This window comes from Daphnia magna, linkage group LG2 (assembly GCF_020631705.1).
Source record: "Daphnia magna isolate NIES linkage group LG2, ASM2063170v1.1, whole genome shotgun sequence".
NCBI lineage: Eukaryota > Metazoa > Arthropoda > Branchiopoda > Diplostraca > Daphniidae > Daphnia > Daphnia magna.
Genome location: NC_059183.1, coordinates 1,439,049 through 1,465,628, shown reverse-complemented (window position 1 = coordinate 1,465,628; position 26,580 = coordinate 1,439,049). Strand labels below are relative to the sequence as shown.

General features: G+C 35.7%; 4 protein-coding genes and 1 long non-coding RNA gene across 5 annotated transcripts; 2 read left to right on the top strand and 3 right to left on the bottom strand.

The window, feature by feature from the left end:
• Positions 1-1,491: 1,491 nt before the first annotated feature.
• On the top strand, positions 1,492-2,466 carry LOC123469619. Its single transcript, XR_006642879.1, has 2 exons — positions 1,492-1,704; positions 1,810-2,466. It is a non-coding gene; the product is annotated as an uncharacterized LOC123469619 (long non-coding RNA).
• A 12,844-nt stretch (positions 2,467-15,310) lies between these two features.
• Positions 15,311-16,810, top strand: LOC116916172 (tetratricopeptide repeat protein 19 homolog, mitochondrial). Its single transcript, XM_032921384.2, has 2 exons — positions 15,311-15,752; positions 15,817-16,810. The coding sequence occupies exons 1-2, from the start codon at positions 15,405-15,407 to the stop codon at positions 16,621-16,623; spliced, it is 1,155 nt and encodes a 384-aa protein (XP_032777275.2). The 5' UTR covers positions 15,311-15,404; the 3' UTR covers positions 16,624-16,810.
• Positions 16,146-22,824, bottom strand: LOC116916168 (cyclic nucleotide-gated cation channel beta-3). The gene is made up of 22 exons (XM_045170189.1): positions 22,694-22,824; positions 22,543-22,590; positions 22,247-22,441; positions 21,650-21,866; positions 21,438-21,577; positions 21,256-21,375; positions 20,901-21,160; positions 20,746-20,835; positions 20,487-20,674; positions 20,224-20,365; positions 19,967-20,126; positions 19,708-19,889; positions 19,476-19,639; positions 19,310-19,411; positions 19,142-19,238; positions 17,994-19,019; positions 17,623-17,910; positions 17,353-17,561; positions 17,043-17,271; positions 16,812-16,981; positions 16,654-16,748; positions 16,146-16,579 (listed from the first exon to the last, which is right to left on the bottom strand). The coding sequence occupies exons 2-16, from the start codon at positions 22,562-22,564 to the stop codon at positions 18,714-18,716; spliced, it is 2,385 nt and encodes a 794-aa protein (XP_045026124.1). The 5' UTR covers positions 22,565-22,590; positions 22,694-22,824; the 3' UTR covers positions 16,146-16,579; positions 16,654-16,748; positions 16,812-16,981; positions 17,043-17,271; positions 17,353-17,561; positions 17,623-17,910; positions 17,994-18,713.
• Positions 16,661-18,053, bottom strand: LOC123466465 (putative GPI-anchor transamidase). Its single transcript, XM_045170332.1, has 6 exons — positions 17,994-18,053; positions 17,623-17,910; positions 17,353-17,561; positions 17,043-17,271; positions 16,812-16,981; positions 16,661-16,748 (listed from the first exon to the last, which is right to left on the bottom strand). Exons 1-6 carry the CDS (start codon positions 18,051-18,053, stop codon positions 16,661-16,663), a joined length of 1,044 nt encoding a protein of 347 aa, XP_045026267.1.
• Positions 22,825-22,873: 49 nt separating the features above from the next.
• On the bottom strand, positions 22,874-25,500 carry LOC116916170 (protein disulfide-isomerase TMX3). Its single transcript, XM_045170190.1, is given in 11 exon segments — positions 22,874-23,319; positions 23,416-23,608; positions 23,710-23,902; positions 24,035-24,088; positions 24,170-24,549; positions 24,613-24,796; positions 24,857-24,992; positions 24,995-25,019; positions 25,103-25,142; positions 25,215-25,278; positions 25,351-25,500. Coding segments are annotated over 11 exon segments (1,317 nt in total). The 5' UTR covers positions 25,376-25,500; the 3' UTR covers positions 22,874-23,296.
• Positions 25,501-26,580: the final 1,080 nt, after the last annotated feature.

Below are 26,580 nucleotides of genomic sequence, written 5' to 3'. Positions count from 1 at the left end.
TAACTAGAAAAAGGGTAAGTAGCTGTTATTGTATGATGTGAACAGTATGACTTTTTTTTATTTTTTTTTACTGGATGTAGAGGAGCAAACATTGTTTCCCTACATATCGGTGTAGATGAGATGAGAGATGAGTGAGTCACCCACAAACAGGATTTCAGTGTCTCTTTCTTTCGTTTCCAAAACAAACCGTTGGGCTTATAAAAGATAAGTTTAAACAAGGTAGTCTGGATAGAAAGAAATGACTCCATACCAAGCTCATCCATCTATTATCCCCTTGGACATCTTCAACAGGACATGGAACGGCAGCTTCGTTCATGATGTAACTAGACAAAATTGGCTACAAACGATTTGAATCTAATATTCATAAATACAGCATAACGCCACACTATGGCCCTCGATAAATTTTCTAGAATGTGTAACGTGAAGTAGTACACGTCGCCTGTTCCGGTACGTCTGACACGAACAACTACCTGTCAAACAGAAAAAATTAATGAACACTCAACACCACCTCGTGGACAGCTGGATTACTGCCAACGAAAGTTTTTCGTCTGTATAAGATAGCCGGGTGAGGTTGAATCTATTGCCACGAAAGATGTCGCTGGATGACGGCCAAAATTGTAGATTGGTTGGGGCCTTATGGTATTTCTCGATAGGTCTGTTTAAAAGGCAACATAACCAGAGTCATAAGGTATGGCGACAGTAGAACTCCAAGACAGTAGAACTCAAAAACAGTAGAACTCCAAGACATTAGAACCCCGCTTTTAAAAATATTTTTAAAAATTGTTGGTAAATCCGAAAGTAGAACTCCATGTACAGTTTCCCGATAGGGATTCTATCAAAAGTGAGGTCCTATAGGGACACATTTTTCTGAGATTTTTGCCACTAGATAGATTTTTCTCGACTTGGGCCGCTAGATGGTGCAAAACGCGAAATCTAGTTTCGACCAGGGATCTATTTTTCACAACATGGTCTCCACGTACGTACGGAGAGGTCCGTACCAGAAAACGGCACCATTTCCAGGGTTTTCATTGGCTCAGTAGGATGGACACGTGACCATCCTTTCAAGCCACGCAATGGTGGGTAGGCCCCTAGCTCCTACCCCCGAAACAGAGTAATAGAATACTGGTGTAGCCACGCTTATGGCGGACCCTCCCATTGCCTTTTTGGCCTGAAAGTCTTTCTGTCCCATAACGAAAGCGCCACAGCGGCTGTGTTGTGAACTTGTGATGTATTACGTTTTCGGTATGTTTTCGCTCATTTTCGTCGTCTGTACTTCAGAAAGTAAACAAAAAGTGGCTTAATTAATTAGTGTGAAAAAGTAAGAGCATGAAGAGATTTCTTAACAACCCTTAAAACTCAATTCATAGGTGGCGTTACGGTTATGGGACACTTAAATCGATATCTTGCCTCATTTTCTCACAATCGATACGCGAAATTGGCAACAACTTTGGGAAAAAATCCGAGAGAGGGAGTTAACATGGCCGTGGCTACACCAGTATTCTATTACTCTGCCCGAAATCTCATCAGCCGCCGTCGCATTTGAACCGGCAATTGTTTTTTTTTCTCGTTTGTTGTCATTTTCGTTTTTAATGGCGACCTGCTGTCATTTAAAATGAATAAATATATTACTTTTAGAAAAGGGCCGACTGCTCGTAAAGAGAACGATGGAATTTATAGATTCGGCTGGGAAACTTGTCGAGAAATGTATAATTATATTCTTATATCATCATGTTCATCATGATTTCATATTCATATATTATGTTTCCCTCTTACAAAACGTGTTTTAAATACTCTTTTTTACTTTTTCAGCTTTTTTTGCTTTTTTAGATAAACTGACACGAGAGTTTGGTACCTTCTCAAACAGGCATAATTTCAATCTAATTAATTGTATCTGAGATTTTTTTACCAGATTTGTTTACTAACAGGGTTTGTACAACTTCAATCTGGATAAAAGTAGATTGAATTCTAATAGATTGAACTCCTTCTATATTTACTGCAGGAGCCCTCACTTTTGCCATAGCAAAACTGTTGGCAACTGGTCTTGTAAATCTGAACAGGGTAGAAGTTCTTTGGCGTCCTGTAACAAATCACCTGCTGGAAGTCATCATCCATCCACTTAACCGCTTGAGAGAATGGGGAATAGATGTCATTACTACGTTAGTTAGATCAGTAATTCAATATGATTATTCTACCCCTTTAAAAGAAAACCAGATAACTATCCGAAACAGTTGGGCTATTTGTGTTTAGGCAGTTGAAGAATAGCAAACTCTATCCCTTATTAATTTGACAGAGATTGCAGATGTTGTTAATATCACCATTAAATGAGCTGTCTAGTACCAGTTTTGCAGACGTGCAGTAAAAGCAAGTTTATTGTGTGCTCCATTTGCTGCACAGCTCTGGTGACATAATCTCTTTTGGATGGCCCTTGTTTCTTAATATCATAGGAGCTATCAACAATTCTCAAGGGTAACAATCAAAGTATTTATCATGTTATACCAACTACTTTATCACATTATTTTATTTTTATTTAGTAAATTGTCTTTAAAAAAACTGAAACAATTTATATAGTTTAATGTGTGTTGTGGACAATAAATGATGCCCTTTCATTTCCATAAATCAATTGTTTTTACTTTAAATTTACTATTTTTTATTGCATGGCAGCAATGGACAAAGTTTTTATGACTCAATTTTTAATTTTTAATTGGAGCCACATTTAAAATACATTATTTCTGTTCGCCTATCGTGTTTTGTCATGCTTAAGTCTAGAGAGATTGGATATTGGTTACCTGCCATAAAAGATTTCGATTTATGTTTTAATTGTAGATTGCATTTATATTTGAATTAGGCGCGCAATCAAAATGGCCGCCATAATGGGTGTAAGGAAGAGGTTACTATTATTGTAATTTATGGTACCAAAACTATGGTTATCTAAGTAAATTTTTACACCAAAACATGCTGAAGGTTTTAAGGTATCTTAATTATGTATTACTTTATTGATTTGCCGTATATTAAGACCCAAACGATGTGCCCAAATTTTGACAGTTTTGGTTCTTTTTCCCTCCCCCGCAAAAAATTTTAAATTAAAAAATTAATTAGGGCTAAAATATTACACGCATGTAAAAAACACAAACATCAGTCGATAGACCTTGAAAAGAGCTATCTTTTCCATGTATTTTTATTGAAAAATGTTGAAAAGAAAAAAATTGCTGCAACATGACAGTTTTTCTTCATTTTATCCAACCAGCGCAATAATTGACCCAAGTGAGAAAGCGCAAAAAAATTTTCATGTTGCAGCAATTTTTTTCTTTTTAACGAAAATCAGGTTTATTTTCCTATTGGTCTTATAGCTTTTTATTTAAACGTTAAAAACCATAAATAAAGTTGTGGCGCTAACAGCACTGTTTTCGTTAAATTTTGAAACGGCTGGCTTAACGAGAAAACCAATGGCTAAATCGAAATCAGCGTTCAATTTCGATTATGCCGTTTGATTTTTTGAAAATTTCAAGAGATGTCGTTTTTGGCCGATTTTGACAAAAGTGGGAAGGCTATACCCTTCCCACTTTTTCATTTTTGGCAAAATTTCATATTTTGCTTGAAATACATGAATTCGATTCAGAATTGAATGAAAATAACGAAAATCCGGTATATTTTCCTATTGGTCTTATAGTTTTTTATTTAAACGTTAAAAACCATAAATTAAGTTGTGGCGCTAACAGCACTGTTTTCGTAAATTTTTGAAACGGCTGGTTTAACGAGAAAACCAATGGCTAAATCGAAATCAGCGTTCAATTCGATTATGCCGTTTGATTTTTTTATAATTTCAAGAGATGCCGTTTTTGGCCGATTTTGACAAAAGTGGGAAGACTATACCCTTCCCACTTTTTCATTTTTGGCAAATTTTCATATTTTGCTTGAAATACATGAATTCTATTCAGAATTGAATAAAAATCACGAAAATCCGGTTTATTTTCATATTGGTCTTATAGTTTTTTATTTAAACGTTAAAAACCATAAATTAAGTTGTGGCGCTAACAGCACTGTTTTCGTAAATTTTTGAAACTGCTGGTTTAACGAGAAAACCAATGACTAAATCGAAATCAGCGTTCAATTTCGATTATGCCGTTTCATTTTTTTATAATTTCAAGAGATGTCGTTTTTGGCCGATTTTGACAAAAGTGGGAAGACTATACCCTTCCCACTTTTTCATTTTTGGCAAAATTTCATATTTTGCTTGAAATACATGAATTCGATTCAGAATTGAATGAAAATCACGAAAATCCGGTTTATTTTCCTATTGGTCTTATAGTTTTTTATTTAAACGTTAAAAACCATAAATTAAGTTGTGGCGCTAACAGCACTGTTTTCGTAAATTTTTGAAACGGCTGGTTTAACGAGAAAACCAATGGCTAAATCGAAATCAGCGTTAAATTTCGATTATGCCGTTTCATTTTTTGATAATTTCAAGAGATGTCATTTTTGGCCGATTTTGACAAAAGTGGGAAGACTATACCCTTCCCACTTTTTCATTTTTGGCAAAATTTCATATTTTGCTTGAAATACATGAATTCTATTCAGAATTGAATAAAAATCACGAAAATCCGGTTTATTTTCATATTGGTCTTATAGTTTTTTATTTAAACGTTAAAAACCATAAATTAAGTTGTGGCGCTAACAGCACTGTTTTCGTTATTTTTTGAAACTGCTGGTTTAACGAGAAAACCAATGACTAAATCGAAATCAGCGTTCAATTTCGATTATGCCGTTTAATTTTTTTATAATTTCAAGAGATGTCGTTTTTGGCCGATTTTGACAAAAGTGGGAAGGCTATACCCTTCCCACTTTTTCATTTTTGGCAAAATTTCATATTTAGCTTGAAATACATGAATTCGATTCAGAATTGAATGAAAATCACGAAAATCCGGTTTATTTTCCTATTGGTCTTATAGTTTTTTATTTAAACGTTAAAAACCATAAATTAAGTTGTGGCGCTAACAGCACTGTTTTCGTTATTTTTTGAAACTGCTGGTTTAACGAGAAAACCAATGACTAAATCGAAATCAGCGTTCAATTTCGATTATGCCGTTTGATTTTTTGAAAATTTCAAGAGATGTCGTTTTTGGCCGATTTTGACAAAAGTGGGAAGGCTATACCCTTCCCACTTTTTCATTTTTGGCAAAATTTCATATTTTGCTTGAAATACATGAATTCGATTCAGAATTGAATGAAAATCACGAAAATCCGGTTTATTTTCCTATTGGTCTTATAGTTTTTTATTTAAACGTTAAAAACCATAAATTAAGTTGTGGCGCTAACAGCACTGTTTTCGTTATTTTTTGAAACTGCTGGTTTAACGAGAAAACCAATGACTAAATCGAAATCAGCGTTCAATTTCGATTATGCCGTTTCATTTTTTGATAATTTCAAGAGATGTCATTTTTGGCCGATTTTGACAAAAGTGGGAAGACTATACCCTTCCCACTTTTTCATTTTTGGCAAAATTTCATATTTAGCTTGAAATACATGAATTCGATTCAGAATTTAATGAAAATCACGAAAATCAAGTTTATTTTCCTATTGGTCTCATAGCTTTTTATTTAAACGTTAAAAACCATAAATTAAGTTGTGGCGCTAACAGCACTGTTTTCGTTATTTTTTGAAACTGCTGGTTTAACGAGAAAACCAATGACTAAATCGAAATCAGCGTTCAATTTCGATTATGCCGTTTCATTTTTTGATAATTTCAAGAGATGTCATTTTTGGCCGATTTTGACAAAAGTGGGAAGACTATACCCTTCCCACTTTTTCATTTTTGGCAAAATTTCATATTTAGCTTGAAATACATGAATTCGATTCAGAATTTAATGAAAATCACGAAAATCAAGTTTATTTTCCTATTGGTCTCATAGCTTTTATTTAAACGTTAAAAACCATAAATTAAGTTGTGGCGCTAACAGCACTGTTTTCGTTATTTTTTGAAACTGCTGGTTTAACGAGAAAACCAATGACTCAATCGAAATCAGCGTTCAATTTCGATTATGCCGTTTCATTTTTTGATAATTTCAAGAGATGTCATTTTTGGCCGATTTTGACAAAAGTGGGAAGACTATACCCTTCCCACTTTTTCATTTTTGGCAAAATTTCATATTTAGCTTGAAATACATGAATTCGATTCAGAATTTAATGAAAATCACGAAAATCAAGTTTATTTTCCTATTGGTCTCATAGCTTTTTATTTAAACGTTAAAAACCATAAATTAAGTTGTGGCGCTAACAGCACTGTTTTCGTTATTTTTTGAAACTGCTGGTTTAACGAGAAAACCAATGACTAAATCGAAATCAGCGTTCAATTTCGATTATGCCGTTTCATTTTTGATAATTTCAAGAGATGTCATTTTTGGCCGATTTTGACAAAAGTGGGAAGACTATACCCTTCCCACTTTTTTCATTTTTGGCAAAATTTCATATTTTGCTTGAAATACATGAATTCTATTCAGAATTGAATAAAAATCACGAAAATCCGGTTTATTTTCATATTGGTCTTATAGTTTTTTATTTAAACGTTAAAAACCATAAATTAAGTTGTGGCGCTAACAGCACTGTTTTCGTTATTTTTTGAAACTGCTGGTTTAACGAGAAAACCAATGACTAAATCGAAATCAGCGTTCAATTTCGATTATGCCGTTTAATTTTTTTATAATTTCAAGAGATGTCGTTTTTGGCCGATTTTGACAAAAGTGGGAAGGCTATACCCTTCCCACTTTTTCATTTTTGGCAAAATTTCATATTTAGCTTGAAATACATGAATTCGATTCAGAATTGAATGAAAATCACGAAAATCCGGTTTATTTTCCTATTGGTCTTATAGTTTTTTATTTAAACGTTAAAAACCATAAATTAAGTTGTGGCGCTAACAGCACTGTTTTCGTTATTTTTGAAACTGCTGGTTTAACGAGAAAACCAATGACTAAATCGAAATCAGCGTTCAATTTCGATTATGCCGTTTGATTTTTTGAAAATTTCAAGAGATGTCGTTTTTGGCCGATTTTGACAAAAGTGGGAAGGCTATACCCTTCCCACTTTTTCATTTTTGGCAAAATTTCATATTTTGCTTGAAATACATGAATTCGATTCAGAATTGAATGAAAATCACGAAAATCCGGTTTATTTTCCTATTGGTCTTATAGTTTTTTATTTAAACGTTAAAAACCATAAATTAAGTTGTGGCGCTAACAGCACTGTTTTCGTTATTTTTTGAAACTGCTGGTTTAACGAGAAAACCAATGACTAAATCGAAATCAGCGTTCAATTTCGATTATGCCGTTTCATTTTTTGATAATTTCAAGAGATGTCATTTTTGGCCGATTTTGACAAAAGTGGGAAGACTATACCCTTCCCACTTTTTCATTTTTGGCAAAATTTCATATTTAGCTTGAAATACATGAATTCGATTCAGAATTTAATGAAAATCACGAAAATCAAGTTTATTTTCCTATTGGTCTCATAGCTTTTTATTTAAACGTTAAAAACCATAAATTAAGTTGTGGCGCTAACAGCACTGTTTTCGTTATTTTTTGAAACTGCTGGTTTAACGAGAAAACCAATGACTCAATCGAAATCAGCGTTCAATTTCGATTATGCCGTTTCATTTTTTGATAATTTCAAGAGATGTCATTTTTGGCCGATTTTGACAAAAGTGGGAAGACTATACCCTTCCCACTTTTTCATTTTTGGCAAAATTTCATATTTAGCTTGAAATACATGAATTCGATTCAGAATTTAATGAAAATCACGAAAATCAAGTTTATTTTCCTATTGGTCTCATAGCTTTTTATTTAAACGTTAAAAACCATAAATTAAGTTGTGGCGCTAACAGCACTGTTTTCGTTATTTTTTGAAACTGCTGGTTTAACGAGAAAACCAATGACTCAATCGAAATCAGCGTTCAATTTCGATTATGCCGTTTCATTTTTTGATAATTTCAAGAGATGTCATTTTTGGCCGATTTTGACAAAAGTGGGAAGACTATACCCTTCCCACTTTTTCATTTTTGGCAAAATTTCATATTTAGCTTGAAATACATGAATTCGATTCAGAATTTAATGAAAATCACGAAAATCAAGTTTATTTTCCTATTGGTCTTATAGTTTTTTATTTAAACGTTAAAAACCATAAATTAAGTTGTGGCGCTAACAGCACTGTTTTCGTTATTTTTTGAAACTGCTGGTTTAACGAGAAAACCAATGACTAAATCGAAATCAGCGTTCAATTTCGATTATGCCGTTTAATTTTTTTATAATTTCAAGAGATGTCGTTTTTGGCCGATTTTGACAAAAGTGGGAAGGCTATACCCTTCCCACTTTTTCATTTTTGGCAAAATTTCATATTTAGCTTGAAATACATGAATTCGATTCAGAATTGAATGAAAATCACGAAAATCCGGTTTATTTTCCTATTGGTCTTATAGTTTTTTATTTAAACGTTAAAAACCATAAATTAAGTTGTGGCGCTAACAGCACTGTTTTCGTTATTTTTTGAAACTGCTGGTTTAACGAGAAAACCAATGACTAAATCGAAATCAGCGTTCAATTTCGATTATGCCGTTTGATTTTTTGAAAATTTCAAGAGATGTCGTTTTTGGCCGATTTTGACAAAAGTGGGAAGGCTATACCCTTCCCACTTTTTCATTTTTGGCAAAATTTCATATTTTGCTTGAAATACATGAATTCGATTCAGAATTGAATGAAAATCACGAAAATCCGGTTTATTTTCCTATTGGTCTTATAGTTTTTTATTTAAACGTTAAAAACCATAAATTAAGTTGTGGCGCTAACAGCACTGTTTTCGTTATTTTTTGAAACTGCTGGTTTAACGAGAAAACCAATGACTAAATCGAAATCAGCGTTCAATTTCGATTATGCCGTTTCATTTTTTGATAATTTCAAGAGATGTCATTTTTGGCCGATTTTGACAAAAGTGGGAAGACTATACCCTTCCCACTTTTTCATTTTTGGCAAAATTTCATATTTAGCTTGAAATACATGAATTCGATTCAGAATTTAATGAAAATCACGAAAATCAAGTTTATTTTCCTATTGGTCTCATAGCTTTTTATTTAAACGTTAAAAACCATAAATTAAGTTGTGGCGCTAACAGCACTGTTTTCGTTATTTTTTGAAACTGCTGGTTTAACGAGAAAACCAATGACTAAATCGAAATCAGCGTTCAATTTCGATTATGCCGTTTCATTTTTTGATAATTTCAAGAGATGTCATTTTTGGCCGATTTTGACAAAAGTGGGAAGACTATACCCTTCCCACTTTTTCATTTTTGGCAAAATTTCATATTTAGCTTGAAATACATGAATTCGATTCAGAATTTAATGAAAATCACGAAAATCAAGTTTATTTTCCTATTGGTGTCATAGCTTTTTATTTAAACGTTAAAAACCATAAATTAAGTTGTGGCGCTAACAGCACTGTTTTCGTTATTTTTTGAAACTGCTGGTTTAACGAGAAAACCAATGACTAAATCGAAATCAGCGTTCAATTTCGATTATGCCGTTTCATTTTTTGATAATTTCAAGAGATGTCATTTTTGGCCGATTTTGACAAAAGTGGGAAGACTATACCCTTCCCACTTTTTCATTTTTGGCAAAATTTCATATTTAGCTTGAAATACATGAATTCGATTCAGAATTTAATGAAAATCACGAAAATCAAGTTTATTTTCCTATTGGTCTCATAGCTTTTTATTTAAACGTTAAAAACCATAAATTAAGTTGTGGCGCTAACAGCACTGTTTTCGTTATTTTTTGAAACTGCTGGTTTAACGAGAAAACCAATGACTCAATCGAAATCAGCGTTCAATTTCGATTATGCCGTTTCATTTTTTGATAATTTCAAGAGATGTCATTTTTGGCCGATTTTGACAAAAGTGGGAAGACTATACCCTTCCCACTTTTTCATTTTTGGCAAAATTTCATATTTAGCTTGAAATACATGAATTCGATTCAGAATTTAATGAAAATCACGAAAATCAAGTTTATTTTCCTATTGGTCTCATAGCTTTTTATTTAAACGTTAAAAACCATAAATTAAGTTGTGGCGCTAACAGCACTGTTTTCGTTATTTTTGAAACTGCTGGTTTAACGAGAAAACCAATGACTAAATCGAAATCAGCGTTCAATTTCGATTATGCCGTTTCATTTTTTGATAATTTCAAGAGATGTCATTTTTGGCCGATTTTGACAAAAGTGGGAAGACTATACCCTTCCCACTTTTTCATTTTTGGCAAAATTTCATATTTTGCTTGAAATACATGAATTCTATTCAGAATTGAATAAAAATCACGAAAATCCGGTTTATTTTCATATTGGTCTTATAGTTTTTTATTTAAACGTTAAAAACCATAAATTAAGTTGTGGCGCTAACAGCACTGTTTTCGTTATTTTTTGAAACTGCTGGTTTAACGAGAAAACCAATGACTAAATCGAAATCAGCGTTCAATTTCGATTATGCCGTTTAATTTTTTTATAATTTCAAGAGATGTCGTTTTTGGCCGATTTTGACAAAAGTGGGAAGGCTATACCCTTCCCACTTTTTCATTTTTGGCAAAATTTCATATTTAGCTTGAAATACATGAATTCGATTCAGAATTGAATGAAAATCACGAAAATCCGGTTTATTTTCCTATTGGTCTTATAGTTTTTTATTTAAACGTTAAAAACCATAAATTAAGTTGTGGCGCTAACAGCACTGTTTTCGTTATTTTTTGAAACTGCTGGTTTAACGAGAAAACCAATGACTAAATCGAAATCAGCGTTCAATTTCGATTATGCCGTTTGATTTTTTGAAAATTTCAAGAGATGTCGTTTTTGGCCGATTTTGACAAAAGTGGGAAGGCTATACCCTTCCCACTTTTTCATTTTTGGCAAAATTTCATATTTTGCTTGAAATACATGAATTCGATTCAGAATTGAATGAAAATCACGAAAATCCGGTTTATTTTCCTATTGGTCTTATAGTTTTTTATTTAAACGTTAAAAACCATAAATTAAGTTGTGGCGCTAACAGCACTGTTTTCGTTATTTTTTGAAACTGCTGGTTTAACGAGAAAACCAATGACTAAATCGAAATCAGCGTTCAATTTCGATTATGCCGTTTCATTTTTTGATAATTTCAAGAGATGTCATTTTTGGCCGATTTTGACAAAAGTGGGAAGACTATACCCTTCCCACTTTTTCATTTTTGGCAAAATTTCATATTTAGCTTGAAATACATGAATTCGATTCAGAATTTAATGAAAATCACGAAAATCAAGTTTATTTTCCTATTGGTCTCATAGCTTTTTATTTAAACGTTAAAAACCATAAATTAAGTTGTGGCGCTAACAGCACTGTTTTCGTTATTTTTTGAAACTGCTGGTTTAACGAGAAAACCAATGACTAAATCGAAATCAGCGTTCAATTTCGATTATGCCGTTTCATTTTTTGATAATTTCAAGAGATGTCATTTTTGGCCGATTTTGACAAAAGTGGGAAGACTATACCCTTCCCACTTTTTCATTTTTGGCAAAATTTCATATTTAGCTTGAAATACATGAATTCGATTCAGAATTTAATGAAAATCACGAAAATCAAGTTTATTTTCCTATTGGTGTCATAGCTTTTTATTTAAACGTTAAAAACCATAAATTAAGTTGTGGCGCTAACAGCACTGTTTTCGTTATTTTTGAAACTGCTGGTTTAACGAGAAAACCAATGACTAAATCGAAATCAGCGTTCAATTTCGATTATGCCGTTTCATTTTTTGATAATTTCAAGAGATGTCATTTTTGGCCGATTTTGACAAAAGTGGGAAGACTATACCCTTCCCACTTTTTCATTTTTGGCAAAATTTCATATTTAGCTTGAAATACATGAATTCGATTCAGAATTTAATGAAAATCACGAAAATCAAGTTTATTTTCCTATTGGTCTCATAGCTTTTTATTTAAACGTTAAAAACCATAAATTAAGTTGTGGCGCTAACAGCACTGTTTTCGTTATTTTTTGAAACTGCTGGTTTAACGAGAAAACCAATGACTCAATCGAAATCAGCGTTCAATTTCGATTATGCCGTTTCATTTTTTGATAATTTCAAGAGATGTCATTTTTGGCCGATTTTGACAAAAGTGGGAAGACTATACCCTTCCCACTTTTTCATTTTTGGCAAAATTTCATATTTAGCTTGAAATACATGAATTCGATTCAGAATTTAATGAAAATCACGAAAATCAAGTTTATTTTCCTATTGGTCTCATAGCTTTTTATTTAAACGTTAAAAACCATAAATTAAGTTGTGGCGCTAACAGCACTGTTTTCGTTATTTTTTGAAACTGCTGGTTTAACGAGAAAACCAATGACTAAATCGAAATCAGCGTTCAATTTCGATTATGCCGTTTCATTTTTTGATAATTTCAAGAGATGTCATTTTTGGCCGATTTTGACAAAAGTGGGAAGACTATACCCTTCCCACTTTTTCATTTTTGGCAAAATTTCATATTTTGCTTGAAATACATGAATTCTATTCAGAATTGAATAAAAATCACGAAAATCCGGTTTATTTTCATATTGGTCTTATAGTTTTTTATTTAAACGTTAAAAACCATAAATTAAGTTGTGGCGCTAACAGCACTGTTTTCGTTATTTTTTGAAACTGCTGGTTTAACGAGAAAACCAATGACTAAATCGAAATCAGCGTTCAATTTCGATTATGCCGTTTAATTTTTTTATAATTTCAAGAGATGTCGTTTTTGGCCGATTTTGACAAAAGTGGGAAGGCTATACCTTCCCACTTTTTCATTTTTTTGGCAAAATTTCATATTTAGCTTGAAATACATGAATTCGATTCAGAATTGAATGAAAATCACGAAAATCCGGTTTATTTTCCTATTGGTCTTATAGTTTTTTATTTAAACGTTAAAAACCATAAATTAAGTTGTGGCGCTAACAGCACTGTTTTCGTAAATTTTTGAAACGGCTGGTTTAACGAGAAAACCAATGGCTAAATCGAAATCAGCGTTAAATTTCGATTATGCCGTTTCATTTTTTGATAATTTCAAGAGATGTCATTTTTGGCCGATTTTGACAAAAGTGGGAAGACTATACCCTTCCCACTTTTTCATTTTTGGCAAAATTTCATATTTTGCTTGAAATACATGAATTCTATTCAGAATTGAATAAAAATCACGAAAATCCGGTTTATTTTCCTATTGGTCTTATAGTTTTTTATTTAAACGTTAAAAACCATAAATTAAGTTGTGGCGCTAACAGCACTGTTTTCGTAAATTTTTGAAACTGCTGGTTTAACGAGAAAACCAATGACTAAATCGAAATCAGCGTTCAATTTCGATTATGCCGTTTCATTTTTTTATAATTTCAAGAGATGTCGTTTTTGGCCGATTTTGACAAAAGTGGGAAGGCTATACCCTTCCCACTTTTTCATTTTTGGCAAAATTTCATATTTTGCTTGAAATACATGAATTCGATTCAGAATTGAATGAAAATCACGAAAATCCGGTTTATTTTCCTATTGGTCTTATAGTTTTTTATTTAAACGTTAAAAACCATAAATTAAGTTGTGGCGCTAACAGCACTGTTTTCGTTAATTTTTGAAACGGCTGGTTTAACGAGAAAACCAATGGCTAAATCGAAATCAGCGTTCAATTTCGATTATGCCGTTTGATTTTTTTAAAATTTCAAGAGATGTCGTTTTTGGCCGATTTTGACAAAAGTGGGAAGGCTATTATACCCTTTCAACTTTTTCATTTTTGGCAAAATTTCATATTTAGCTTGAAATACATGAATTCGATTCAGAATTGAATGAAAATCACGAAAATCCGGTTTATTTTCCTATTGGTCTTATAGTTTTTTATTTAAACGTTAAAAACCATAAAATAAGTTGTGGCGCTAACAGCACTGTTTTCGTTATTTTTTGAAACTGCTGGTTTAACGAGAAAACCAATGACTAAATCGAAATCAGCGTTCAATTTCGATTATGCCGTTTCATTTTTTGGTAATTTCAAGAGATGTCATTTTTGGCCGATTTTGACAAAAGTGGGAAGACTATACCCTTCCCACTTTTTCATTTTTGGCAAAATTTCATATTTTGCTTGAAATACATGAATTCTATTCAGAATTGAATAAAAATCACGAAAATCCGGTTTATTTTCCTATTGGTCTTATAGTTTTTTATTTAAACGTTAAAAACCATAAATTAAGTAGTGGCGCTAACAGCACTGTTTTCGTTAATTTTTGAAACGGCTGGTTTAACGAGAAAACCAATGGCTAAATCGAAATCAGCGTTCAATTTCGATTATGCCGTTTGATTTTTTTAAAATTTCAAGAGATGTCGTTTTTGGCCGATTTTGACAAAAGTGGGACCCTTCCCACTTTTTCATTTTTGGCAAAATTTAATATTTTCCTTGAAATACATGAATTCGATTCAGAATTGAATGATAATCACGAAAATCAGGTTTAGTTTCCTATTGGTCTCATAGTATTTGATTTAAACGTAAAAAACCCTAAATTAAGTTGTTGCGCTAACAGCACTGTTTTCGTTAATTTTTGAAACGGCTGTTATACCGCGAAAACTAATCACTAAATCAAAATCAGCGTTCAATTTCGATTATGTCGTGTGATTTTTGGAGAATTTTAAGAGATGTCATTTTTTTTGGCCGATTTTGCAAAAGTGGGAAGGCAGGATGAAGCGGGGATGATTACCGCACGCTTCGTCTTCATAGTACATGGATACATTGTCAGTTTTGTCGTAAGGACAAACGGTTTCCGAGATTCTATGGCGAAATGGCGACCAGGCCGGACCCTATCGGGAACTTCCTGAACGGAGTGAGGGCATCTAGTATCCCGCACAAAAATCCGAACACCGATTTAATTTTTTAAAGCCACCTATTGGCGGGGTAAAGGGTTTTTTGTTTGTTTTTCTTTAAGAGGGAGGGTAGACGGGGTGATGGACACATAGGGCAGGGTTGGGTAAGTCTATACATTTTGTTATGCCTTAAGGTATTACGCTTTTAGGCAAGTAACAGGTCGGGACATTTTTGCAACCCCCAGGGTGGTGTGTTTTTTTAAAACGACAGTTGGAAATGTTGGACTTAAAAGGGAAACCCTGTTTTTGCTTAATCTTGTATTTAGGTTTTCGAAGCATTAGCAGTAGCGAACGCCAGATGGTGTTGTCGTAACCCTTGTTTTTCCTCTGATTGGTTGTTGCCAGGTAACGCGTCACCGCCATAGGAGGTATACGAGTTTACAGGCCTTAAGCATTAAGTAGGCCTTGGGTTAGAGTAGGCCTAGTCCATGCAAGTGTTCGATAATATACACGCTCTTAACTTAAGCTCACGGTACAAAAATGTTTTCGCAGCAGAAACATTCGTGGTGCAGTTTGGCTCGCATGGTGATGCAGTATTCAAGAATGTCAGTAAAACAGCTATCGATAAAAGCAACTACATCTGGAATTCCAATTAACCCTCATTGTCTTTCAACCAACTCTACGTTACATAAGCCGCCCACAGGTTTGCAAAATGGCAAGTCGGCAAACAAGGAAAATGAAGGGAATAACCAGTCCACCATATCAAAGTGTTTTGGTTTTGTGGGATTGATGAGTATTTTGGGTACCAAAGTTAAAGAAGAGAACAAGGAGCGACTTGGTGAAGAAAAAATTATTCACATGATTAAATTGGCAAAGCTTTCTCAAGAGGTATAGATATTTGACAATTCAACATTATTTAAATTTTACAGGATTCTGGGGATTATGTTGACAGAGGAAAGAATTCAAGAAGTCAGAGCAATTACTTCATTTAGCATTGCGAGCAGCCTATGAAATCCAACATCATGATGCCCAAAAATATATTATCGATGATATGGCCAATAATGCTTACGAGGCTGGGGACTTCAAAAAAGCAGAAAAGCTGTTTGTTGATTTGATTAAACAGCTAGTGACTGATGGAGTGGCTCAGAGTCACAATTCCATCATTCACATTAGTGCAAAACTTGCAAATTTGTATGCTATGTTTCATGAAGAAGTTAAAGCTTGTGAAGGATTTAACTTTTGCATTCATCACCTGGAAGCCAAGATAAAAAAAGGTGAAGATGATTTTGACACCCTTGCCCTTTATTCATTAATCCTCTCTTGGTTTGGGGATTGCGTCCATAGAAGAGGAGATTTTACACAATCCTTAGCTTTATTCAAGAAATCACATGAGATTTCAGTTAAAATTAATGGCAAACACCATCCACACAGCCTGCTTCAGCTTAATAATATGGCTGCTGCCTACACGTTGATGAACCGACTTGAAGATGCCGTAGATTGTTTAAATACAGCTCTAGTCCTCGCTCAAGAGGTGCAGATGGATGACGGCATGAAGGATCTTCCATACTATTTTATTAACCTAGCAAATGTGTACCTGACTCAAGTGGAAAAGTCTGCGGCGGATGCCAAAGAATTGTTAAAAATGGCTGAAAATTCCTGTAGAGAAGCTCTGAAGTGTGCTAAAGTTGTGGATAATAGAGATGCTCTGATACAAGCTAGGAAATGTATGAAACAAATTAATTCGTATCAAACCCTGTAAATCTTTCACATTAAACGCGTATCAACTGACTTAAATTTTAAAATGTCAAACTGTGAATGCATAATGGAGGAATAGGGTCTGCGTAACGTAATGCACGTCCCGGTACGGCTTCCCGAGGCGGTAAACTACAGAAATAATAGTACCGCATGATAACTTTGTGATAGAACAATAAACTTATAAAGTTTCACCTTGATTTTTTATTTGATGGTGGAGGTAATACTATCGGATCAGCTGCCATCTCAATCCGTTTTTGAGAGCCAAAAAAATCTGTAATAAAGACTCTGTTAGGGTCCCGCTGGAAAAGGTCGCTACGAAAGCCGACAGTAGATAGGCAAAGATATTTCGGACAGACTTTGAGCTAAAAAAAAACAACCAAAATTATGATCCATAGGATGATGGCAATTTCTAAGAGAACATACAAACTGGCCAAGGGTATGATTACTTGTGGGGGTAACATGTTCCAAAAATTCTAGGGCATAATACGTGTAGCGATCAATTATATAGACGCCAATGGCAGGATCGACATGGTGTGAGAGAGAATCCTCCCCAACCAAACTGCTACCAATCGCCAACACATTTGGAGAATAGAATTTCTGGTAAAGTGAAGCTGCTTGGCAAGTGTCAACTATGAACAGCATTTCATGATATCTGTCAATCATGAGTGAATACAGAATGTCAATTATGTGAGATAGAAGGATCAGGATGTTCAGCAGCAAACTGGGCTTATACCTTTGTTTTTCCCACATCTGTTGGATAGCATCTGCCAAATCAACATTTGTGATTTCTTCAGAATCTTGAAATTTCAAAAATCCATCACCACCATGGCCTGTTAGGTATATCAAAACATTGCTTCCTGTATCAGTCAGCAATTTTTTAGATCTTGGAGTTGAAGATGGTAGACGACCAGTGAGGACCCGAATAAAGTTTTCTACAGTTACCTGAAATGAAAATATTTTAACAATGAAAATTGAAGAGTGAATAGTTCTACAGTAAGTATACCTCATAACCCCTATAATCCACTTCAACATCATCACCATATACATCAATTTGCTGATTTGCGTTGTTGTAAACAGCAGCTGGATGAGGATTTCGTGGGTTGCAGGCCATATCATCAGCAATCATCAAAATTATCTGGCTATCTGGAATTCCCAATCTTTTCACGCTACGGTAGATGGATAATACATTTGCTACATGTCTGTAATTGAACCAAAAACGGGAAGTATCGACTAGAACGGCCCAGTTGCTGGTGTGGTTGCCGGAGGTAAGAAAATCTTTAGCCTTAGCATCCTGTCAAGCAAATAAAATCCGGATAAAAATTACTGTTATTTGCATGCGGTGGTAATATTAATATGTGATTAATGGGGACTTACCAAAGTGTTCGTACTAGGTACTAAGAACGCAAAAAAACTGTAAAAAATTATACTCGGCATTTTTAAGAGCTGTTTTTTGGGAAAGTTTGTAGGTGTATCGAAATTCAAATTCCAAACATTAGAGCAGACGACGACGGGACCTTTTCCGCAGGATGAAAAATAATGAAACTAATTTGCGGGTAGATTTTGGAGAACTTATTACGATACCCTATGTTTGATTGCCCCATGTTTGGTGAAAAGTACATATGTGTAGTACAGTACATCGAAAACATTTTGTTCCAGTTCAATCTGTAATACACTTTACGGCCCACAACAGAAAATAAATTCTCGGACAAAAACAGAAAATCGATTCGGACAAGAACTGATGAGCCGGGTGATGAGCCAGAAATAAAAACAATTCTAGCCCAAATTCTAAAGTGTATGACTTATAGATAAAGAAATTTTAAGGGAAATAAAACTATCTAAATAACAATTTTAAAAAATTGAATACCAGAAAATCATAAAAATCTAATTGTATATAAGTTTGTAATGGCCGTCCGGAGTAGCGTGTAGAAAAGTAAAACAGCTGTAAACATTAATAATAGTACCAAGGGAATGCCATTACGCTTTATGCGCTAAACAATGATCAAACAATTCGTAACAAGGTGAGTGCTGCTTATTACGGTTGGACGCGTGAACAATGAATGGGTCTCCCATTTTCCGTTTGAATTTTTTAAGCTTTTATTCGGACTTTCGTAAGTTGACTGGAACGATTCGATTGGACGCAACCTTAAAGACATGGCGTCTGATTGTCGGAGCTCCCGGACTATTGGCAGCAAGATAATTGGGTTTCAGCAAAACTTCTTCACTGTACGATCGTGCATCCTTTTCTATTAAAACATCGTCAGCTCCATGTTTTCTCCTTGGAACCCCAAAATCAGAAGGAAAAGACGCGTGCGCTAACTTTGGCATCGAAGACGTTGTTCTGCATGTTGTTCCTGACCCTTGTAGAAGAAATTGTCTCGTCTTCGAATCGGCTGAGATAGCCTGTGTGTGCAATAAAGGGAAACACTGATTTGATAACTTGCTCATTGTCCCATAACGCAAATTCTGCGGTATAGTATAAATACAGATGGCTATGTCTAGAGCATAGAACAAGATTTTAGTACCTGAAGAACAGTTTTGACTAGCTTAGGTGTGGGGGGTTTAGGAGTAAGTATTGGCTCGCTAGACAGCTGCCGTTCGGAGCTTTTCTTCACCAGTTTCCTTTTATCAAGTTAGCTGAGATTACCACAACACCATTTAAGGATATTTTCATAATGCTAAGATAAACCTACTTGGCTTTTCTTTGTAAGATCTTCTGCGCCTCAGGATGATATTCGAGGGCCTCGTTCAAATCGCTTTTGCTCAAAACAAATAAATTGGAAAATCCCTGAGACCTTAAGTATAGTAAAAAATTTGAGGTTTTCATTTTATCCTATAACTAGGTTGTGTGCAAATTACCTAACATCCGCCATTCTTCGGTTTCCTCCTCCAACAGCCAATAAACTAATTTCTCCAAACACACTGCCTTCGCTTAATGCCACCAATATTTTATCGTTAGCCGGTCCACCCATGACTTGAACTGTTCCAGTTTTTACAATGTACATCTCTTTTCCGACTTCTCCCTGCGTAGAATAAATGTCACTCATCCTTAATAATATCGATTTGTACGAAACAGGTAAAACATTTAAACCTTTTTGCAAACCAAATCCCCCGGTAGAAAAAGGACGGGCTTCAGTTTTAGTACTAAATCGCGAATTAAGGCAGAATCGCAATCCTGGAAAAGCTGCACCTTGGAAAGTGTTTGGATATGGACGTTCATGGCAATATCCATTTGCATGTTGTGAGGCAACGATACAAGTGACGATATCTCATCTGTTGATAGCATGTCGAAATTTGCATCAGTCAGTTCTAAAGGTATAAACAATGAAGAAGAACGAAGCTAAATTTACCAAGCGTCTTCTGCATCGACCAGCTGTAAGTAAACCACATTCTGATACGGTCCTGAATCTTGGGTGGCAAATTTAAACGGTTCATTAACTGGACAGTGCGGTCGAGACGTTCACGGTATTCGGTTGTGCTCCTTTCGGCTGCAGCCATAATATCCCTGATCTTTACCACCGGAAATATCGGAATACGTGAAACTGGTCAGCGTGACGCAAAATATAAGAAATGGTGGTTGTAACCAATGCCCGAATCGGTTTCTTACCTGGCCGATGATGGCTGCGCAAGCGAAAACACCAATAAGCCAGTTGAAAATCATGAACGTCCTATCGACATTATTGGCTGGTTTAGGATTCTTTCCGATTTTTGTGGCAGTTTTCATGGCAAAGTAAAAACAGCGCAGATATCTGTTATTTTTTAAGAGTTGGTACAACACATTTGAATGTTTGTTATTAATGAGTTACCAGCTAATTCTGCTAGCTTTATTCTTTGTTGGGGGAAATGAACGATGGCAAGTGGGAAACTTACGCATTTCCTTCTCCTTGGAAGACGAAGGCATCATTGCCGATGCCAGACCACTTGGAATAGAAGAAATAAGCACAGGCATTAAGATGGATCAAGTAGAGCATGTAGAAGAGTGTCCGGCTGACACGGATGACGAAAGGAGATGGTGCCATCATGTCGAGACGATCAAAGAACTCCCAAAATGGTAAAATCTTTGTTTGGAAATTTTTGATTATTTTTAACTTAACTTTAACAGTCAGTAACGTATATAATTGTATCATACTCTTATCATTCGAGGAAAACGCAGAAGGGAGCTCTGAAGACCAAAATAAAAATAGAGGAAATCCAATGGAAATAGGGATAAAATATCGATCTAGAAAAACTTTTTCCGTTAATAAATTAGCTGTCAAAAAATGTGATAAGCATCAGATTATGTACTTTTGATCCCAAGCTGGCGATGTAGTTTCTGCGGCAATCGGTTACATCCTCGACCCAATTGCCTTCGTGAACAAAACGGAGCCTCGGATGGACGAGGAAAGTGTCGATTAGGTAGACCGCGTCAGCTACGTAATCAGCAACTAGCCAGTAATAGATATTCGAGTCATCTTGGTAAGGAAAGGTAATTCGAAGCGGAACGCTCCACAAATTGTACATGAACGCTGAAGAGACCACAAAAAGCCAAGATATGTAGACTGAGCCTATAACAAAAGGGCGGTAAAAAATTCCAATAAGTGCTTGAGGACGAAACAGCGCAGTTCAATACTGTGTGAAATGACCGATTAACTCCGATTACTTTGAGGGTGGAACGTGCTGGGGATGCGAAATGGTTTCGCTCCTCTGGTTCCATCGGGTTCATTCGGTGGATCGTAGCGTAAGTTTAAGGGCGGAGGAAGAGGTGCTGGTCCTCTTTCGCCTAAAAATAATAAGACTTATTCAAGGACCGGTAAAAGGCGTGAAATTGCAACTGCAACAAACCACGCTCGGATGAATCAGTTGAAGGTGTTGGCGGTTGGGCAATGCGTTCCTTGAGAGATTTGGCGCGATCGGTAAAAGCGCTTACAAGTCGCTGTATCCGTGAAGTTACAAAATGATTCTTGTCGATTGAAAAAACCGTCCTGCAACAAGAGGAATCCACAACAAACATGAGAGGGGAATAGTGATGTGCCAACATGAAATTAAACGGTTACATTGAACTGTTTCCACTAATACACGATGAAGCGATCGAGTGTAATGTAGGACGGCGGGTCCATGTCATAATTGAATCGTTTTCTGTTCCTTTCTCGACTTCGTCGTCGATGGAGATGGTTGGAATCGACTGGAAAAACGGTTTTCGTTCTTGGGATGGATTTGACGGGCCGTTGGTAGTAATTTCCGCTTTTGCCCTAGCTTCTGAGAGTTGGTCACCTGTAAGAAGGAAAGGAGATCGATCGTCAATAATCACCGCCGATTATGAGATCACGATTCATGACGTCTTAGGTTTATTCCCAAATAAGAAGACATATTGTTTTTAAAAATTGAAAACGTTTTGTAAAACATATCAGCCCTTTAATATCCTCGACTTAACAGATGGTAAGCTCGTAATCCAATGTAAGTTGTGTGCTGGACTGGAAGTAAAATGTAGTTCCTTTGATCTACTGATGCCCCCCACCCATCTTCACTCGAACGTACCGCCATGTTGATTATGCGTGATGATCCATCTGACAGCAGTGAAACAACAAAAATCGGCTTCTTTTTCCTTTTACCCACTTGTTGCGCATGAAAAACATAAATAAAACGTTCGTTACTGAATTTTTCAGCCACATGTTGCGGTAAGTCACAGCCGACAGAGCGCACCATTCGCTGCAATGGAGACGGCCAATTCCAATCTTGCGTAATGTGACTCAGTTCCGCACCGCTTATGTAGGTCGTCGTAGGAGCTGGCGGTGGTGATTCAGGCTCGGTAAGAGGGCCCACTTGGTGTCTTAGCAAGTTGTACTCGTCTATTTTGGGGATGTAAATGGGTAGGGATAATATGTCGTTCTTAGTTTGAATCATTGAAGCGATTCATTTGACCCAATTAAACGGAACGCGGAGAACTTACTAACGCTACGTGGTCTCGGCATGATGAACAGAGAAGAAGCAGATGAACCTAAGATTTTGAGTTTAATCACGATAAAAAATTCAAAAAATTTAAGAAACCATCATTACCCTGGTTAGGACAAAGAGTAACTGAGAGCCCGCGACTACCATACCTGAATAAAAGCCTCATATGTCGGGAGTTGCTGTCTATATATCGATGGTTGCCAGGAGCGACGAGAGACTTTGACCTGGATCTACGATCGATTCTCCAATTCGATTCCCGGTGCAAACACGTCAATGCGGGCCAAAAGACCAAAAAATACAAAGAAAACCACAAAAAAAATATGGCTAAATATTTTGTCCATTCTTGTGTTTACTCATCGGTCAATATAGAGTGAACAGAAAGTGTCTAATCATTTTAGATGTGATTCACCAAAAGGCGAATTTTCACCAAAGACTTGTCATTGAAAGGTATAGAATTTGCTGCTGCGATAAGTATGGAGCAATCTAAGTACGTCACGCTTGCCAAAATCAATACGATGGGCGTGGTGAGGAAAACCACAAAAATGGGAACAAATGGTAGAGATGCGGGCGCGGCTGCTGGACGTAGAACAAGAGAAGATCTTGGTGGCATCCAAACGCTTGAGACTTGGCACACTGACGATGCGATTCACAAAAATAACCAGCAGCAACAGCTGCTGAACAACACGTGGTGACTAGAAGTACGAAGGGGAAACGAGGAGAGAGAAGATTCATTCTATATAGGGATATGCTTCCTAATCTTCTTTTTCCCGAACATCTGTCGTTAAGTAAAGATAAAGTAAAAAAAACAATGGCCCGTCATTAATACTTTAACCGTTTATGTTGCGAATGGTTCTCTCATTCTTTAAATTACTTTGATCATCTTCAGATGCGTCCATGATATCGGCACACCACATGGAGTAGCAAATGAGGCTGAGGAAGCCCAAGGGGAGTCCGATGATGACGCTAGTGAGAACTGGGTTGCCGTACCACATGCCGGCCAGGGTGGTAGTTCCTTCGTAGTACATGCGCTTAGCTCGCGCCATCACACCCATACCACCATAAGCCTAGTTCCATTATGAGGAGAATGAAGGGGGGGTAACGGTTACAATAGTTTTATGTAAAACTTAATTAAGAAAAACAACCTTCCCTCGCTTTATTGTGTTACCTCAATGTCATTTTGAAGAATTCGGTTGAGGAAATCAGCCAAAGTTTCAGGGGTCAATATTTCCATATGTTTTTCAGGGATGTGGTGAAGGTAATTGGTCGCGTTAATGACGATTAAACTTGGCACTGGTAGGGTTGTCATGGCTATAGAATTGGCTAATTCGGGTGACCCAGTCCATCCAAAGAGGAAATTGCTGCAAATGTTTAAAAAAAAAAGAAAAAAAAGAGAAAAAAAAGAAAAAAAAGGAAAAAAGAAAAAGAAAAAAGGGAATGAAAACATGTTACTAAGCTGCTTAGATTTAAAAGTTGGATAAATTGCTGAATACTCATGATAGATGCTATGATATGTTTCAGCAAATCGCTCTATTGCTTCTTTGTAACTGTAAAAATTAAAAAAAAAACAAGATTTAAAAATTGCTAGGTTATGGCTAGTGAATAAACAAAGAAAAAAAAATAATTACTCTCTCATGGGCTTCGGCATCCTACCAACTTTGTCCACTTCCGTAACAACTAAGACTATGTATTTTTTTATTTTCATGACTTGATGGAAGTTTCCACCACTGATTTCAACCACATTCGGGAATCTTTCATGATTGATCCAGTCTCTCATATTACTTAATTCAGTTTGGGCTGGGGTCGTCTCGCTTTCTTCCCCTTCTAAACGGTTTTCCAGAGCAACCGGCTTCTCATTTTTGTAAATATAATGGGTGCCGTCTTTGAAAACCATTACACTAGGTGCATGGTCGACGGTTTCTATACCACTCGATAATAAAACAGGGAGCGATATAGAATAAAAATAGATGTATGGTTGAAATTCATACGCCGTCACATTGAACGCTTCCTGCAACCAGCAAAGTTACGCTTGACGACTTTTCAAAAAGAAACTGTGCTGCTGGAAACTTACCCAAGTAGGTCCTGCATTGTCTCCAATATAAAGAAAAAATTTCTGCTGGGAGTTGATTTTGTTTTTCATGGTGTTTGAGTCGCCAATGACTTGAATGGGTGGAAGAGCCATCCGCTCTGCATAATCAACTAAGGTTTCTCGGGTCCTCTCTCCCTTGTAATGGAATGTCTCCCCATTTTTCATGCTACCAACATAAACATAATGTTAAGAATTTTTTAAATCTAGAACCTTTCAGTAATATTACAATATCAAAGTAGGAAATCCTTTCACTTTAAATTCAGAAGCTACGTTGGGGAACCGTGTACAATCCACTTGAGCAACCCGTACAACTGGAGGATATAGTGACTGGGAAACTTGGTTCCAAATGGGCTCCAATTTTTGCAGTGACCACACCAAGGTGCATAGAACTTTGAAAACAAAAGGAACAATAAAAGTAATTGTGAATTGCTTATTTTTAATAATTTTAATTCGAAAAAAAAAATTATCATACCATGACAAACCAGGCTCCTTCATTGCGTACTTCGAGGAATCTTGACAGAAGGAAGGAGAGAAATAGGTAATTATACTAGGATCAATATATCGATAAAGAGCTTCAATTTTACCTATCGCTAAGTTCCAGCACTTTGCCGATTCCAGAAGGTATGTTAAAAACGAAACATAATAAGCCTGATGGAGAAAAAATGTAAGCACATATAAGTAATCAAAGTAAAGATTGGTGGTTTTTTTATGGTTTGTTACTGAGAGCAAGAGGAAGCCAATCCATTTTTCTTGACGTGTGTTGTCAGACGTTGTTCGACTGTTCAAGAGACCTGTCAAAAACCGAACGAAATGGTTATTGCAAACAAAGCACAGCAGATGGCGCGGAAACGAAGAGAACTTCTTCGTTTAGTAAGTCTTGAAAAAAGGAAATTGCAACTCGTCAGGCAATCAGGCTCAATACTTTACGATTCTTGTTGAGTTACAAGGGAAAAAATTTTATTTTATTTTTTTATTATTCACACCCTCGTTTTCCAGTGTGAAACGAGCCCAACCAACTAGATTCAGGATACCAAGTTTCCCCCAAATTTTAAGTCGTTAGAAATCAACTGGAAATGAGGTTGAGAAGAAGAATCTTGACGAAGCTGAAGTCTACGTAATGAGAGGGTAAAAAGAACTAAAATCTTTCCGAGTTTCGTCTACTCCCACAAGTCCAACGCATGACTTTCCATATGGCTACTTGTTGCAGCAGCCTTATACTGTTATTTACTCTACATGTGCTACATTTATAGACAACGACCACCACTGGAAGTTCGTTTATTAATGGTACGAAAAAATAACGAATGAAATAGTACGGCTGCCCAGTAATGGGGAACGAGGGAAGAAAAATCAAGTGGCCCATTCCTAGTTCCCACGAAAATATGTAATAATGACGGTTCAACAGACAACGTGAACAAACCATACATACGTCATACATATTGAATCGTACACACGCAATATATCTCTATTTTACTGTTTTAAAAAACAGTCTTGAAATTCAAAAAGAACTGACCTATAACGAAGATATATTTCATGGTCACGATATGCTGCATTTTAAGCTACCCCAAGTTTAACTCGCTCATCTAGCGACGTATTCACCCTCCATTCACGCCTTTTGTTATTTAATCAATTGATTCATAGGCAGGGCCTGTTTTCAGAATAAATCTTTTATTTTTTGAGTGACTATTGTTGCACCGCACTTCCGTTCCACGACAGATGAGCTCACTTCCGCATTGCCGGACATGCGAGGGGAGAACATTATTAGGGTTAATATCAAGAATTCCTAGTTAACAAAAAGCAAATCCGAACCTCCCATACAGTGGCTCTTTCGAATTGAAAAAAATACTACGAGAATTAAAATCCAACTTGACCAACCTTTATTGGCTTAATTACTGTCTAAAGATTTGGAATAGAATAGCATATTCAATGATACCGAAACAAGATTCGATATTG